Source organism: Thunnus albacares, chromosome 5, assembly GCF_914725855.1.
Source record: "Thunnus albacares chromosome 5, fThuAlb1.1, whole genome shotgun sequence".
Taxonomy (NCBI): Eukaryota; Metazoa; Chordata; class Actinopteri; order Scombriformes; family Scombridae; genus Thunnus; species Thunnus albacares.
The window spans coordinates 13,222,005-13,239,712 of NC_058110.1; the positions used below are offsets into that span (position 1 = coordinate 13,222,005).

The window sequence follows — 17,708 nt, forward strand, 5'->3', positions numbered from 1 at the left end:
ATCTCTGCATGCCAGTCTCTGCATTTGCGTCCATTCCTGCTACTCATCCTGACAATGAGAGCTTTTCAATTGTGTATGTATGCATATAATTTTTCAGTTGTTTGTGTGAGAATGTTTCAGTTGTGTATGTAAAAACTTTTCACTTGTATGTGTGTGAGGTTTTCAGTATAGTATGTGAATGACTTTGGTTTCATATGTGTATGTGAGAGGAAAAGTACATGTTTATGCATGGTAATTCTGAATAATGTCCCTAACAGCCCCTCAAAGAACTCTCTCTCCTGTCAAATTCACCTACATATTGTGAGTGACTAAATGACTATATTGTTTATTGGCATATAGTATGTTTATTTATATAGAAATTTTGTAATGAGCAGCATGTGTTTGTGCCACTCCACAACAACACAGGATCATGAGGTCTGGGGATATATTTTTGGGGATTCTCTGTGCTGTACAATACAGTTACTGATATGCAGGGATCAATGTTGTATTTCATCTTGTCGTGGAAACAAACAGCTTGTTTAGAACAAACACAAAGGACCAGAATCTGAATTTGTGGGAGACCACATCAGTCCAGAGATGGAAGTAAAGTGTCTCTTTTTGTGTCTCATGCTAGCAGGCAAAGCTTGAGAAGTGATAAAGTATCATCATCCTCTTGACAGCTGAATTACATTGTATTGGTTACAAAATAACAAGGAAAACTTAACGGAGTCCAGGATGAAGTTCAAATATCTCCAGCAGGCATCCACTGGCCATAAGCCCAGGACTAGCAGAAGACCATGACTTAATGTTGATGACCATAAATGGAAACAAACATGTACATGTGTACAGATACAGAAATTTGATAGTGTAGTGATTAATATATAGTATACTTTTAATTAATTAATTTTGTGTGGTTTCTGCTGCTGAACTGGAAAGTGACCAGACAGAATTTACCTTCTTATTTCACAGAAACAATGTTTCCACATACGTACAGTCAAGATATTTACTGTAAAACCTTTAATTTCCAATGTATGTATCTATACTGAATTGTTTTCTTCCTTTGATCTTTAAACCAAATAACGAAAACTGCGCAATTAGGTCGTAGCTTCATAACCTTTTCTCAATGTCTTCTAGTAACATTGAAAACTAAAAATGGAAGTCTCATCATTCTGACCTGAGAAAAATGTCAGTTTTTACTGAAGTAAAAGTTACATAAAAACGAAAGTATATGGTGTGTTCCTGTTTTGCATTATAAATGATTATTTATCAGTTTTGTCTATGTTGAATTATACAGTAATATATGCTGCAGCTACAAAAAATGGCATAAATAATTTATTAAAAAAACTTTTTTGTTGTCTGCTTTATTTTTATATTTACAGAAGAAAATTTGCTTTAAAGCATCTGGTGCATGTAAACATTGTGTTAGTATTGCGTTACATTGTGATATAATTTGTAAAAAAAATTTGTAAAAAAACAGAAAAATGACTAAGATTTTGTTAACGTATGAAAAATGAGTTGCTGTTTGAATAGAAAGCTTTTGTTTTCAGTAAAGATATTTCACAATAGCTTTGAGATCATGGTCACACTGAAGAATTAAAAAGGAGTTTAGTAAATCTGTCTGCCCTTGCTGGCTAAAAACAGAATTACTGATGTGTTGATCAGACGAAGGGGGCGTTCTGATGAGGATTCACAGGGTACAAATATCTCTCCGGAGCTGTTACACTGCAGGGTCATTGACCAATGAGCACAGGCTGCAACTCAAGTGTCTTTGAAGACTTTGCACACAGACATCGAGGGACAAGAACTTCACTGCAGACATGGGTCAAGGTAAGGAGAAAGAAAAAAAACTATTTCCCTTGTATGAAAGGTGTTCAGATGGTATTAGTGGACTGAATTATCTACAACTGAAAATGTAGTTTCTCTGTGTTACTTCACAGTGTCAGAGTGCTTTGACTATGCAGCAGATTGAGAATCGTGTGAAATGTGATGAGCAGGATGACATTAGATATCTCAGATCCAGAACATGGAGTAACACTATATCAACCCTGAACAATGTCTTGCTGATGATTTCTTGTGATTTATCATCTGTGAGGAAACTTTGAGCAGGTGATCAAATTTATTAGTCATCAAATTATCAGGTCATTAATCTGTCTTTCCATCTCTACACAGTCTTGGACATCGAGCGCTATGATCTGAACATTAAGAGCAACAACAGCAGCCATCATACGGAGCTGTGTAAAGAGGAGCGTTTGATTGTCAGAAGGGGACAGCCCTTCAACATCAGTTTACATCTGAAAGCTGGAAGCAAAAAGTTCAAACCAAGTGAAACAAGCTTCACACTCACTGTTGAAACTGGTATGTTTCCTGTTAACCAGTGATTAGGTTCACAAATATGTACAGTATGTGGTTGAGAGATAAGATCTTTCCAGCAGCATGGATGCATGACTAAATCACCATTGTGTGCACAAAGACTTGTGTTTCTCTAGTTTTGATTTAGATTCAGTGCTCATACATGTCTTTCTCTCTCCAGGTCCACGACCCAGAAAAGAATCTGGCACAAAGGTTTGCTTTGGACTTCATCACTCCACAGTGGACACTGAGTGGAGCGCCTCTGCCACTAATGATCCCTCTGGAAACACAGTGTCTGTGACTATCAATTCCTCCCCCAATGCCCCAATAGGGCTCTATTCTCTGACTGTGGACCAGGAGGGGCAGAAGACCACTTTAGGACGATTCACCCTGCTTTTTAATACTTGGTGCCCCAGTGAGTACAGTATACAGTTGTGCTCATAAGTTTACATACTCTGGTAGAATTTGTGAAATATCGGCCATATTTTGGAAAAAATGACTGATCATGCTGTAAACTTTTGTTTTATTTAATGATAGTGGTCAGGTGAAGCCATTTATTTTCACATAAGTTTGCCCTTTTTACATCATAATTATAACTGAAATCACCAAAATGGCCCTGATCAAAAGTTTACATACCCTTGAATGTTTGACCTGATAATATACACACAAGTTGACACACACAGGTTTAAATGGCTATGAAGGGTAAGTTTCCACACCTGTGACTTGTTTGATTGTAATTAGTATCTGTGTATAAATAGTCAATGAGTTTCTCAGCTCTTGAGAGGCCCCTGCACATTTCATCCAGGGCTGCTCTGACTTTACTGGATACTGAGCCATGAGGAAAGCAAAAGAACTGTCAAAGGACCTGCGAGAAAAGGGAGTTGAACTTTATAAACCAGTAAAAGGATATAAAAAGATATCCAAAGATTTGAAAATGCCAATCAGTAGTGTTTAAGCTCTGATAAAGAAGCGGAAAATGACCAAAATATGTCAAAATATGACCGATATTTCACAAATTCTACCAGGGTATGTAAACTTATGAGCACAACTGTATATCGTTTTTATGATGTTTTATTTGTGTTTTGGGTTGAACTGGAATTTCACTTTGTGTTAAACTTGTTGTGCTCTGCCTGCAGCTTGTATTCCTGTCTTCTTCATGATCCTTGTGTTTAATTTGCAACACTAAATATCTACAACAGCCCTAAAACATCTGCCAAATGCTGTCAGATGTGAGGTATTAATGCAGTATGCTATTACACTGGTCTGAACACATTGTTGCTTTGACTCTACTGACTCACAGGAGATGCTGTTTACATGCGCAGTGAGATGAAGAGGCAGGAGTATGTCTTAGCACAACATGGGCAGGTCTACAGAGGAACGTATAAACGAATCAAAGGGACGCCCTGGAACTTCGGACAGGTACACAAATTTAAAAAGAACATCAATTCAATGAAGTTCAGTGAACTGTAGACAGAAAAATGTATAATCTCTTTTTCACTGTAACCTGAAAAGAGCAATAAACATGACACTATTTTAATATCCAGTTACATTTATCAACCCATTAAGTTAATTCAGTTCATAATTGACCTTCTGTTTTAAGTTTGGACCAGGAATATTGGATATCTGTCTGAAGATCCTGGATAAAAACCCCAAATTTGTGTCTGATGCTGACCAGGACTGCTCTGCCAGGAGAAATCCCATCTATGTGACCAGAGTGCTGAGTGCCATGGTAGGTCTGTGCATTTAATCACCCTGTGATGAGCCCTTTTTTGGCAATGCAGGCAGAGATTACTATGGTGCCCCAGAAAACTGTTTGCTCATTTATGTTCAGTATTTTATTGTCCTGCAGGGTAACCTCTCTCCTTCTTTTAAAACTTAATGTGTGGCCCTCATTCCAAGCTAAAATGTAGCTATAAGCAGAGTAATAAACAAATAATTTAAAGTCTGTCAGCATGTTATTCCTGCTGCAAGTCAAAAATAGCTTAAAGAGAAATTCAGGGCTATTTCCACTGGGTGTCATGATTCAGTGCCACTATACAATAAATCAAAGCCAGGTATGTTCCCAGACAATGTTGATAACAAGGACAGGATCATGCACTATGTTTATGTTTAGGGATATTCGACATATTTGGAAAAGCACTCACACAAAGCCAACATGACAAACATGTTATCTTCCTTCACTTTCTCTCACAAATACACACACTGAAAACTATAGCATATAGAAAACTATAACATCTAAGGTGCTTTGACCTATCTTTACTAATTAATATCCTTTAAGGAAACCTATTCTATCCATGATAGACTCTTTCATTGTTCACATTTTAAAGAAAACTGTTTGAAACAGTCCTTTTTAGTTTCCCCTCCATTTGAAGAAATATATTTAGTTCATCAGGGAAATTTTACAGTCTCTGTCTCCCGTAATCTTCACAATCCCTGTTTTATATTACTGTATATTTCTCCACATGCACTTTTCATAGTCACAACTTTAGTACCTTTTTTTACTTTCCTGACATCAACTACTGGTCTTGATACTGTTAACTACTCAGTTCTTCTTCTACGTATTCATAATCTGACTTGGCTAGACTTCTGTCTTGTAATACTGATGGATGTCTGAAGCAAATCTGATTTGGAAAATAAGGATAATGAGCCATTAAGAGATGTTGAGGTATATTATAGAAGAATAGCAAAAACAACAGCTCAGTGTTTCCCCATTATATTTCTAACCAAATCTTGTGCTTGAATTTTTCCTGTACCTCAGTGAACTTGATGAAAGTGAGATCTGACTTTATACAGTTTATTTGGTATAAGTGTGTTAAAAGTTTCAGCATCATTTAGAAGACTTTTGACTGAACAGTCCTTAATAGAAGCTAATGAAAAACACTTAACACAAACCATGTACCTATTGATTTGATATGTGCATACCACCCAGCAGACTGTGGCAAAATGAAAATGAACATCATCCGCTTCCCTGTTTATGCCGTCTTTCTCTCTTGTCTGGTCTCTGTCTGTGCCCTCAGATCAACAGTAATGATGACCACGGCGTGCTGGTGGGAAATTGGGGAAAGGTTACAGATGGAGTTTGTCCAGGCCAGTGGATCGGCAGCGGGGACATTCTGCGTCAGTGGGCAGAAAGTGGCCCCGTCCGCTACGGCCAGTGTTGGGTCTTTGCTGCTGTTGCATGCACAGGTTGGACCACAGTATGAGTCTTGCTTTGATTCAGACAGCAATTTCATTTGGTTCTTAAATTATTGATTAATCTATCAACCCATACGTTTTGAGGGGTTTTGATGCACATGTTGGAGTGCAGTGAGTTATTGTGTCTTATAGAATTCACATGGTATATTGTCATATTACAATGTGTTTGTTAAACTTTAAAAGGATTCAATAAACCAGCTCCTGAGGTAACATAGAAGCAATTTCTTAAATAAATGCACCCCTTTGGTACCATACAATACCAACAGTCCTGATTTCTGCTGCATTTCCTCCATTCCACCTCCACTGTTACACAATCCAGCCTTTTTATCAAAACTCTAAATTTAGAATTTAATCTCACAGCTTTGTAGCCATCTACCTAGCCACCTTGTGACATTTTTATGTGCTGTCTTTATTGTTTATCTTTGATGAAAGACGTTATCTCAAGCATGTGCTTCAGTAAGCTGGTGATGAAGAGTTGCTCTCCTCCCTCCTCCAGTGTCCCGTGCCCTGGGCATCCCGTGTCGAGTGGTTACTAACTTTGGATCAGCTCACGATTTTAACGCCAACCTGGTGATAGAAAACCTGTATGATGAAGATGGTGAGAGAATTCCTGGAGGTGATTCGATATGGTGAGTGTATGGTAGGGATTATTATCTGGTAGATACATGTGCAAACACAGTACAATACATGTTTTTTTACATTCTCTCTCACTATATCTTCCACTATTGATGCATGATCGAATGAACATTGTTTTTTTTTTACATTAATTTGCAGATTGAAGCAAAATGGTCATTGGTTATTGTTTATTATTATTTATTATTTATTTTACTCATTTTTTTTCCAGGAACTTCCATGTTTGGGTGGATAGCTGGATGACTCGTCCAGACTTAGGAGAGGAATTTGATGGTTGGCAGACTAGTGACCCAACCCCACAAGAGAAAAGTGAAGGTGAACTTTGATTTTAATGTAGTTTGTCCTTTATTTTTTCAATGGGTATGTCCTAAATGTAGGTCTGTGAGCTGACTTTTTTTGCACGCTGCCAAGGCAGAACAGCTACAGAAGCCAGACAGAATAATCTAAACACCTCATGAAACACGACTCTAATGCCAAGGCACAGTGTTTAACTGCACTGGTTAGATTCAACTTCTGACAGTAGTCACAGGTTTGGTGTATGGTTATGCATGTGACATCTTACGTTTGGCATGTTCACATGACTCTTCTCGATTCCATGACACAGTATTAAGCAACTGTTTTATTTTTTACTACAAACTCTTAGAACTGTGCATGCTCTCTTGAAGTGTCATAAAGTGTTATACCAAACACCAAAAATAATAGTTTAGTTTAGTTTAGTTTAGTTTAGTTTAGTTTAGTTTAGTTTAGTTTAGTTTAGTTTAGTTTAGTTTAGTTTAGTTTAGTTTAGTTTAGTTTAGTTTAGTTTAGTTTAGTTTAGTTCAGTTCAGTTAAGTTCAGTTGTGGCCTGAATCCAGATGTTGTGTGTCTGAAACTCAATGAAATTCACTGTTTCTGGGTGTGTGATGCTGTCAGGTGTTTTCTGTTGTGGACCGGCCTCACTGAGGGCTATCAAGGAAGGGGAGCTGACCAAGAAGTACGATGCTCCCTTTATTTTCGCTGAGGTGGGTTTTTGCTTGATTTTTTAGTGTGAAAAAATGCACAAATGTAAGCTGGACTTCATAAACTCCATAGAAGTTGCATTTATTGACAAGACCTGATCCAAGCTAATCCACAGAGACTGATCAATTTTGTGATCTGAGACATAATTTAAGAGATACTGTGTTTGTTCATGTACTGTATGTGTACAAAATATTTCTGTCATATGTATTTGTATAGTTGTAATAATATATGTGTCTAGTGTTATCTGATGTTATGTCATGTCGTGTGTGGATTCAGGTTAATGCAGATGTTGTGGACTTTGTGCGCAAGTCAAATGGACAATTGGTCAAAATCGGTGGATCACCAAAGTCTGTCGGACAGTTCATCAGCACCAAAGCTGTGGGCTCAAATGAGAGGCTCGACATCACACACGAGTACAAGTACCCTGAAGGTACTGCCATGCACACACACACACACACATACACTGTCTGTTACACATCACTGTAAACATTATACACAGATGACCTCAGCTAACACAATTTTAAAAATGTAATCACACAAGTTCCATGTCTGTTAAATCTAAATGATGATGGTTTTGAAGGAGTCTGTCTCAGGAGGTTTATAATGCTGAAGAACTTACCAGTAATCCTGATGGTTTTCAGGTTCAAAGGAGGAGAGGCAGGTGTATGAGAAGGCTCAGCACCACAACAAGCTACGCTCGCAAGGAGAAGAGCCAGAGCTCCGTCTCAAGGTTTTTCTGTTCATATATAGATATACAGGGGATACAGCAAATAATGTAAATATATAGAAAGAAACTAAAACTCTGAAGTAACTTAATTAAAACATTGCTGCAGAGTTGGGTCAGTTAAAGATATTAAACAGATCTGGCAATGAGCAAAATGATCTACGTTTTCAAAGCAACATGAGACAACATCACAGCTCCTAAGAGGTGAAATCATCTATTTTGCAGGTTCATTGGTCAAAAAAACAGAACAAATATTTAATATATCAAATAATTCCAATATATGCAAAACAGACAAAAGAAAGAAAAACAACTGTCACAAGCTGAAATAACCATCATGGGTATGACAGACATACAGCACACACAAGGTTGTCAAATACTGCTAAGTTGTGTGTAACATAACGGTATGTTTTCTTTGTTTATGTTGAGGATAAATGTTTCATTAAATGTCCCCTTTACATAGATGGTTGGATGGACAGAGGCTCAACTAATCTTTTATCACTTTATATGTTGAATTAGCTAAAATCTTTTATGAGCATATTCTGATTATTATTATTTTTTGCCAAATTTTGCCAATTCTACAACAGAGTTGAGATATACTGTTCCTAAAATCACAGAATCATCCTTTTCAACAAACTTAAGAACTAAATGCTCATTATTAGAAATACAATAATGTATTCTCCATAAATTAAATTAAATGAATCATCTCATGATTCTCATTTCAGATCAAGCTTGCTGATAACATGATTGTGGGCTCAGACTTTGAGGTTTGTGCTGTCCTCACAAACAGCAGCAAGCAGACAAAGACCTGCAACTTCCTGTTTGTTGCCAAAGCTGTCGACTACAACGGAAAACTAGGAGAGAAATGTGGATCCGCCTCAGACAAAGTGAAGGTGCCCCCTGGAGAAGGTTAGCTCTGATCTTATCACAGACACCAGTGTCTGAGCTTTGAATTTGATGCTCGCACAGAAATTACCTCCACATTGTTTGCAAGTGGAAATAATCATGAAGGTACCTCTATGAAACAAGACTTTTATCTGCATCTTACAAAAGATTCAAAGTCAGTAATTCAAGTTCATTCAAATGTAACACAGAAATATTTCTATAAATTTAGTTATGCAACTGTCTTACAATGTTTGCTGGTTGAAACCTGGTTCACAACCTTCCAAAAATCATTTTCTCATGCAGAAATTGCATTGAAATAGTTGTCATAACCTAATTAATGTGATTTATAATATGTGTGTTTTTTCAGAGAGGCGTCTGTACCTCAGACTGAAGTATGACAGTTATGGATCAGTGATCACCTCTGACAGGCTGATCCATCTGTCAGCCATCACTGTCGACAAGCAGAGCAATGAATACCACAAGGCTGAGAAGACCATTGTGTTGGATGAGCCAGTCATAAAAATCAAGGTATGGACGGAGAGGTGGAACAAATGTGTTCATGAGCGATAAAAACTCTCTATTATTACACTGTAGGACAAAAAACTGAGTGTATAAATCAGTAAATTGTATTTAAGGAGTTTTTATATTCTGTGCAAAACAGAACTTAAGTAACAAGTCAGCCTTCGCACACACAATCACACTCATAACCTCAGAGCAAAATACACTCTTATTCATCACATTTAAAAATACTTTCTGATGACTTTAATGGATCAAAAACCTGCTTTTCTGAGTCAACATAGTACAGACATAGAAAATCACATTAGTGTGATCAAATATTCTGTCAAATCATTTCCTTCCTCCTTGTGTTCAAGTTATTGTTCACCTGTGAGTATTTTAATCTTTTTTATTAAAGTGCTCCAGACTCTGTGAAATTTACATTTACTCTGACATCTAAGCAAAATAACCACAGGGCAAAAAAGGGAGAGGAAAAGAAAAAAACAATGAACAATAAATAAATAAAAACAAAAAGGGCAACCAGAGTACCAAACCAATTCCCCTCCCAATCCTACAAGAGATAAGAGGACTGTACACACATTACAATGAAAGGACAAGCTTAACACAAAGTATACATAATCACATCTTTAACACACAGTCAAGATAGTCTTAATGGGCATTTAATGCAGACGTCCAGGTCAGTCTTGGAAAAACAACAATGTAAGTTTTATAAATATAGTGAATTAAAGCACTTCACAAAATGTTAGATCACATTGTATCTTCAGTCTTTTCTAAGTGTTGTATAAAAGACTGTTAAATCATATTAGGCAGTCTGGTCTTTCCCCCCAAAATTGGATTCCTTCAACCATTGAGGTTCAGCTGTGAGTGACAGGAAACCAACACATTGTGATTTGAGATCTACTGTGCTCACAAGTCATCACATGGTAGAGTAGTTACTTCCACCAGTGCTTTAAGTATGACTGCAATCATGTCTATTAGGTTCTTTCACTTCCCCTGAAGAACATAATTTGGCTGAAATGCATTGGTCACTTTAAGGTAAAGTCCGTAGAAAAATAAAATAGAAGCTTGTTTAACCGGTGCTGTAGACTCATCTTTGTAAATCTGGTATCAGAATCCTTGTCCTTGTCAATCAATCAATTTTTATCTATATAGCGCCAAATCACAACAAAAGTCATCTCAGGGCACTTTTCACATAGAGCAGGTCAAGACCATACTCTTTAAATTACAGACACCCAACAATTCCCCCATAAGCAAGCACTTAGCGACAGCAGTAATGCCTGGGCCACACTGGATGCGTGAGCAGCGCGTGTGCGTCGCGGAACCTCTTGCTTTTCATTTCGGCTCCCATGTTAACAGGTTGCAGCGTCCACACTGGAAGCGTGTCTGCTGCGGTGCTTCTGCCACTGGCAGCCCTATCTTTCTCGTTTTCCCTGTCTATTTCTGCTGAAAACCGCGCGCGTCACGTGGGGAAAATAGGTGAGACCTCAAATCTCTAGATGAAGCGACACAGCAGCCTCGCGTGAGGCCGCTCTAACCTGTTAACATGGGCCCCGAAATGAAAAGCAAGAGGTTACGCGATGGACACGCGCTGCTCACGCATCCAGTGTGGCCCAGGGGTTAGGAAAAACTCCCCTTTAACAGGTAGAAACCTCAAGCAGAACCCGACTCTTGGTGGGTGGCCATCTGCTTTGACTGGTTGGGTTGAGAGAGAGAAAGAAAGAGGGAAAGGGGGAGAAAGGGGGGGAGGCAGAATAGCAACAATCATAACAATAACAATAAGTAGCAATAGCCAGGGGTGGGTCCGTAAATCATCTTATTTCTCTTTTTGGGCCTATTCCTCAGTTCTTAAATAAATGTTGATCTCTTAAGTGTATTCCTATAGAGTCATCTAGAGCTTTTAATGTCCAGAATTAATGGATGAATACATTGAACCTTGAACCACGAGTGAGGTAACATCGCAGAACTTTTTATTGCTCACTCAGGCATATATATATATATATATATATATATATATATATATATATATATATATATATATATATATATATATATATATATATATATATATATATATATATATATATATATATATATATATTAGGTTAAAACAAACTGTGTTAAGTATTTGTAATGTTTGCATTATTTGATCATTGTAACCCATTATAAGTTTGTACAGGACATAATCAATCAATAATCATATTATACCAGCTCTTACCAAGAGGCAACCTCCGGGGCTGAAAAATTAAGCCAATGCGGAAGTGCCAAAAACTGCAGTTCCTTGAATGGCCACTTGAGGTTGGGTCCAAAAGCAAGTCAGTCCCCTTAGACCCCAATGTTAAAATGCCCAACTTTACAGCAGAAATAAACACGTTTACAGCCTGGTACAAAAAATGGTTTTGGTCTCTAAAGTTAATTTCTCCTTTCATGACAACTGTACGGGGGGGGGGGGGGTGAATTTTTTTATAACTCACTCATTTAAATTTTATTAAGCCGTAAAGTTATGCATAATGAAGGACATGGCTGCTTTGAGTGACAGGTCCGCCAGCCGCTAGGTGGCTTGTTTCAGCCATTCGGCCCGCCTCTTTGTCCATTTTTGATTGGCTGGGAGTTAGGCAGCGTGACATACTGCCAAGATGGCGATGGCCGGAGCGGCTCACTTTGAGCTTCTAAACCGCTCTTCAGAGACCATTGGGTGACGTCACGGTAACTACATCCATATTTTTATACAGTCTATGGCTCTTACATGATGAAACCTGTTTACTTGACCCCCTCTCTGCAGCTGGTGAGAGAAGCCAAAGTAAACCAGTCTGGGATGGCAGAGCTGAGCTTGTTGAACCCTTTACCAGAGCCACTGCAGGACTGCAGCTTCACCATAGATGGGGTCGGCCTCACTGACGGAAAGCCCATAACACTGAGGTATGTCAACCCTGTCCCATCTGTTTTGTCTGTCTTCTTTTATGTACACATTAATTCACAGTGAACTGTTCTTTACAGTGGTGATTTATGGTGATATACCCAAAATCACAACTAAGAATGTCTTTAACAATGATACCAGCACATGTGCACAAACTGAAACATTTTATATCTGTATACGTAAGAATAGAGATAAGCATAAAACAGAAACCACCTCTCTGACTGTTGAGTATCATTTTTGCAGGATTGGAACAGTGGGCCCAAAACGGGAGGCCAAGGCCACTGCTGAGTTCAGTCCCAGCGTTACTGGCCCCAGCGTGCTCCTGGTGAACTTTGATAGCGACAAACTGAGGAACATCAAGAGCTTCATCAATGTTATGGTGAACAAATGAGCCAGTACAGAAATCTAATAGCACTGAAAGCTTTTTTACATTGTTGTTCTTTGGACTAGCAGGTACTGAATTTCTTTTAAATGCGCTTACTATTTTTATACTGCCTCTGTAGTAGGCTACAAAAGGAGTAATAGCTGCAATATAATAAGATAATGTCATAAACACATTTAATTTGGTTCATTCTAAATGTGACAATAAAGCCATTGCTACTAAAGCTGCCAGTAGATTGTTTAAGGGAGCAGCGCTTCCTCGCCTCCTTTTAGGAAACATTTTGTTGTTGGTGATGCAGAAAAAATCCAGTGTGCTAATTGAAAATAAAATTTTGGAGAAAACATTTTAAGGCTGGGTGTTAATTTGTTGTCTTGTGGGCCAAAGAGCGATCCAGAGTCAGAATACACTCTCAGTGGATGAATATTGACACCTACTGGTCACATCACATCATGGCTGGTACAGTGTCTCCCATTAGCAGCTGATATTACTGACATTTGTGTTTATGATTTTAAGTGATATTAGAGACAGTGGTGGAATGTAACTGAGTACATTTACTCAACTACTGTACTTAAGTACAATTTTAAGGTACTTGTACTTTGCTTGAGTAGTTTCATGTTATGCTAATCGATACTTAAACTGGGAGCCTTTACAAAGAAGCTTCGTGTATTTGTATCTCGTCATTTTTCAGATGTCTATGATTTGTATGCAGTTCCACCAAAGACACATTTCCCCTCACATGGTTTCAAATAAATAACTGTTTTAGACCCAAAGAGGTAAAACTCTTCAATATTTCACAAAAATGCAAATATGAAAGAAAAATTATTTCAAATCTATCATCTCAAGACCCCCCAGATTTATCTCATGACCCTTACAAAGCAGTTCAAACTAGCTCTACCTTGAGCAGCTATTACAATAAACTGCTGCTGATGCATTCACTCATCAGTATTAACAATGTATTTTGTTAAAGTTATGTCACATCAGTCACAGCCTGATTTTCTGCTAAATGAGTACTTAGTAGGATTACATTGTGGTATTGATACTTTTACTTAAGTAAACGATCTGAGTGAGTGATGAGGACAACAACCACCATGATGTTGATTAGGAGGGTATCAAATTTATGCAATCCATGTTATTATGTTACTTTATTTATCAAATTCATTGTTTTTTATTTCTATTTATTTTAATAACAGTGTGTTCATCACTGCCATGTAGGGCAGGTGTGGTCTTGCCATGTAAATAGTAGTCTACAAATGCATGTATCTGTAAGTGGAACAGAGTAGTCCTTGAGTGTAGAACTGCCCAGGCCAAATTCTCTCATTGCAAATATATCGGTATTGACATCTATGGCCAATGAGTAACAAGAAATTGCAGAATTGAAATGCCATAATCAACCAACACAGGTGGAGTTAATTACAGATGTCCACAACTGCCACAATAGCTTGTAAAAGTAATGAAAGACAAAAGGATTGGTTTATCATTTTAATATAAAAATGTGAGGTGAGATCATTACATTTTCTCTGTGACTCTGTTTGTCTTTGGACAGAAATGTTCTTTTGTTATTATTGAGAGTCTCCATTGGCCTTCTCCATCCTGTTGCAGAATATGTCAAGGGGTCCAGAGCCACATCTGGTTTGGGGTTCTCTGGGTTCCTATGTCTTAAGAATGTACAACTCCATATATGTGACATGCATGAGGTGAATGCATGACCAGATCATGTAACATCTCATGGCCTTATGCCAATTGGTTGAAAGTTTTTAAGATAATATACATTGACCAATCACAGATCATTTCTTTGTTCCTTCAGGAACTATAATAGATTAAGTTTGCTCTTTGTTTGTTGAGATGAACTGATGCAAATCTTTGTGTGTTCTGTCTCCTTGTTGTACAATAATATTTTTTTAATCTTCAAACCAGCAGTGTTTTGTGTATTATTTCATATGTGTGTTTAGTGTTTTCAGACAATTTCCACAACAAGGTCCATCCCAGCAGAGGGAGCTACAAACATATAATGTAGGTTCTTGACATATAACAATTTAGAGAGAATAATAAATAGAAGGAAAAAACACAAATTATGTTCAGTTCATAAGAAACAAGCAAATGAAATCTCCTCATTCAACCCATTGGGAATGAGGATGTTAAGGTGCGGTGTTAAGGGAGTGTATCCAATGCACCTCCGTCTGAAGAAGGATTCTGCCCCTGTTGCCACCTCCCCATGACATATTCACTGCATTAATGTCCATGTAATGTAGTTCACTCAAGATGTGGTTATGACTGTTAAAATGCCTAACCGCTGATGATTTATCTTCATGATGGCGAAGGGAACACTTATGTTCACAGATCCTGGTTTTTAACTCTTGTTCTGTTTTCCCAACATAGTATAAATTACATGAGTATTTTAACAGGTAAACCACATATTTAGTGTTGCATGTGATTCTGCACCTAACTTTAATGTCAACACCACACTTTGGATGGGTGACTTGATTAATTAATCATAATTAATCATAGAATAACAGTGTATACAGCTATGACAAGGAAATTTTCCACTGGGGATCTGAAACAGAAAGTGAGTTGGCCTCTTAGGCAAATTTGACTTCACTAGGAGATCATGTAAGTTGGAAGACTTCTTATAAAAATATATAGGTGGAGTTTGAAATGTACTTGCAATTTGAGGGTCACTTTCCATTTCATGTTCTCTTTCCCCTCACGGCTGCTGCGGGAGCAGCTCTGCTGCTCAGCTCTCTGCTATCTTGTGTGGCCTGCTCACAGCGGTCTGCCTAAGACTCAGTGACTAAGTTAAGTCTAGTGCCAGCAGCTACCACACAAGTCTGCTTGCTGATTTAACAAGCACAGGAGCCACAAAGAAGAGTTAGCCTGCCATTAACTCCACACAAAGAAGTGACTCGGGCCCTCCGGCCTGCACGGTTGGGTCACCGACAGTCAGCAAAGCCTGTGCTATTCAGCCTCGGAGCCAAACTCCTCTTAGCCTGACTCATCCATGGATTCACCAGCTAAGAAGCAGAACACCACAAAGCATCTCTTTATCCATGGACTTGGTAACAACTGGTCATAGCCTAGCAGAATATATCATAGCATAGCATGGCTAAGCATAAACTGTTAACCTTGTTGATGTACATGTACTGATTTTGGTTTAACGTTTTCAACTGAGTTTTATTGTTGTGATGCATTTCCATTGTTAAGCTATTGAATAGCCATATTGCTAAGCTAAGGTTAGTTTATGCTTCACACATGTTGCATCCAGTAACCAGGCCTTGCATGCACACATACACACACACACACACACACACACTTGTATATACGTTTAGCTAGATTACTAATATTGTGTGTTTTGCTCTTTTACCCTTTTTTAATAAATGCTTTTGGATATACATACTGTCTGTGTAATGTTGCACAAGAGTGAATTTTGCCAACCTCTGCTCTGCAAAGAACTCCAAAATCCTTCAACTATAACTAGCTATTGATATGGTGATTTTGTTTATAGTTATTAAGTTAATTATTAATCAAAGTTCCAAATTGATAGCTTAGTAAATTTTAAGACTGAATTTGGCCATCTTTTTCCCTGACCCCAGGGTGGTACCCCGTTATTATGAATTCTTATTAATAATTTCTATTGATTTTAATAATAATTATCTAATCATTAATTATTTCTGATAGCCAAACCTGTAGCCAAGGCCCAACACATGTGACTCAAAAGAATCATCAGAGTTACAAATGCATCTAATCCTCAGTAGCTGGCTGTATGGAAGACTCCTTTTTAATGCTGGTCAATGAAAACTGCTAAATTGTAGAAACATATTTCTGTCAGTTTTCTTTTTATATACTTCAGTGTGTAAAGAGGTTCCCACTTTTTTCACCAAAACATCCACACAAAAAAAACGTTCCAGATCATGACACAATGTGAATTTGATGGATTCCTTTCTTGAATTCATGAAAGCATGAAATTCTTTTACATCATTAGCATTGCCGCTCCAAATAAAAAATAAGTCATCTATATACCTCCAATAACATTTAATTGGGATTATTATAGTAAATCAAATCTAACTCTAAAAATTTTGGAGATAATATTGATCTTGAAACTTAAAATAATTCTTCGTCAATACTTCTTTGGTTAAAGATAACAAAAACTCAGTAGAGTAAACTAAAACTAAAATAGTTCAAAGGCTCAAGACCATCTTTGTAAGGTATACTGGTGTACAAGCGGGAGACATCCATAGTACATAAAAGATCATCAGAATCCACATGATAGTCCTTCAACTTGTTCAAAAAGTCTGTAGTGTCTTTGAGATATGAGGGCAAAGTATACAGATATGGCAGAAATTATTGGTACCCTTGCATTTTTTTTTAAATAATGCACAATTCACCCTGAACAGTGTTTAAATTAAAAGGTATTTTATTATCAGTGCATGTCTATGTTTGGTTTGCAGTGGAACAAAACAAAAAAGTTGTGAAAATAGGCTGGACAAAATTATTGGTACCCTTTAGAAGTTGTGGGAAATAACTGATTTGTAGTAATACTTTAAGCAGACTATTCTGTTTTAATAAGTATCAGTCATGCACGGTTTTAAAGGGGTGTTAGGTGCAGCCAGTGCCACCTCTACGATGTGATTGGCCATCCCAGATGTCACCCGAAAATTTCTGCCACCTCATTGGCTTCCACCTTACTGTGGGCCGGGTGTTTGGCCAGCACATTTGTTCCTACTGACACGCTGTGCCTGTATAGTTGACGGAGGCATGAGGGGGCCCCCCGAGAGCTGACTCAGTCAACATCAGTAACGTGCATATTAATGACCGTTTTCCAAAATAAACTGTAACATGCACAACAGTGGCAGGAGCAGTCAGAATAATATCAGCTTGCACAGTGGCCGTTATTAGATATTAATAACTTACCCTTTGATGATCGCATTAACAAAAGTTACTTGAAAACAAAATCTTGGAGTTGAAAAAAGCCTTGGTTTTCTGCACCAAATCAGCTCTGGTGAAGGTCTTCCTTTGTAGATTAACTCCAATTTTTCATTAAAATTAATCATGAAAAAGGCATGGATAATCCTCACTAGCCATGGTTACTCCCAACTTGTTTATCTGTGTTTTTCTCACTAGCTTGTAATTGTGTCTGCTCC

General features: G+C 37.7%; 1 protein-coding gene and 1 long non-coding RNA gene across 2 annotated transcripts in view; one reads left to right on the top strand and one right to left on the bottom strand.

The window, feature by feature from the left end:
- Positions 1–12,916, top strand: LOC122981707 (protein-glutamine gamma-glutamyltransferase 2-like). Its single transcript, XM_044350388.1, has 15 exons — positions 1–73; positions 2,149–2,334; positions 2,510–2,743; positions 3,629–3,747; positions 3,929–4,057; positions 5,346–5,514; positions 6,020–6,152; positions 6,368–6,471; positions 7,069–7,157; positions 7,432–7,585; positions 7,797–7,885; positions 8,602–8,785; positions 9,129–9,289; positions 12,057–12,193; positions 12,435–12,916. Exons 1-15 carry the CDS (start codon positions 55–57, stop codon positions 12,580–12,582), a joined length of 2,055 nt encoding a protein of 684 aa, XP_044206323.1. The 5' UTR covers positions 1–54; the 3' UTR covers positions 12,583–12,916.
- Positions 6,563–17,708, bottom strand: part of LOC122981709 — a 19,693-nt gene continuing 8,547 nt past the window's right edge. The window contains exon 2 of the long non-coding RNA XR_006403296.1: positions 6,563–6,647. This is a non-coding gene — a long non-coding RNA (uncharacterized LOC122981709). The remainder of the gene's footprint in view (positions 6,648–17,708) is intronic.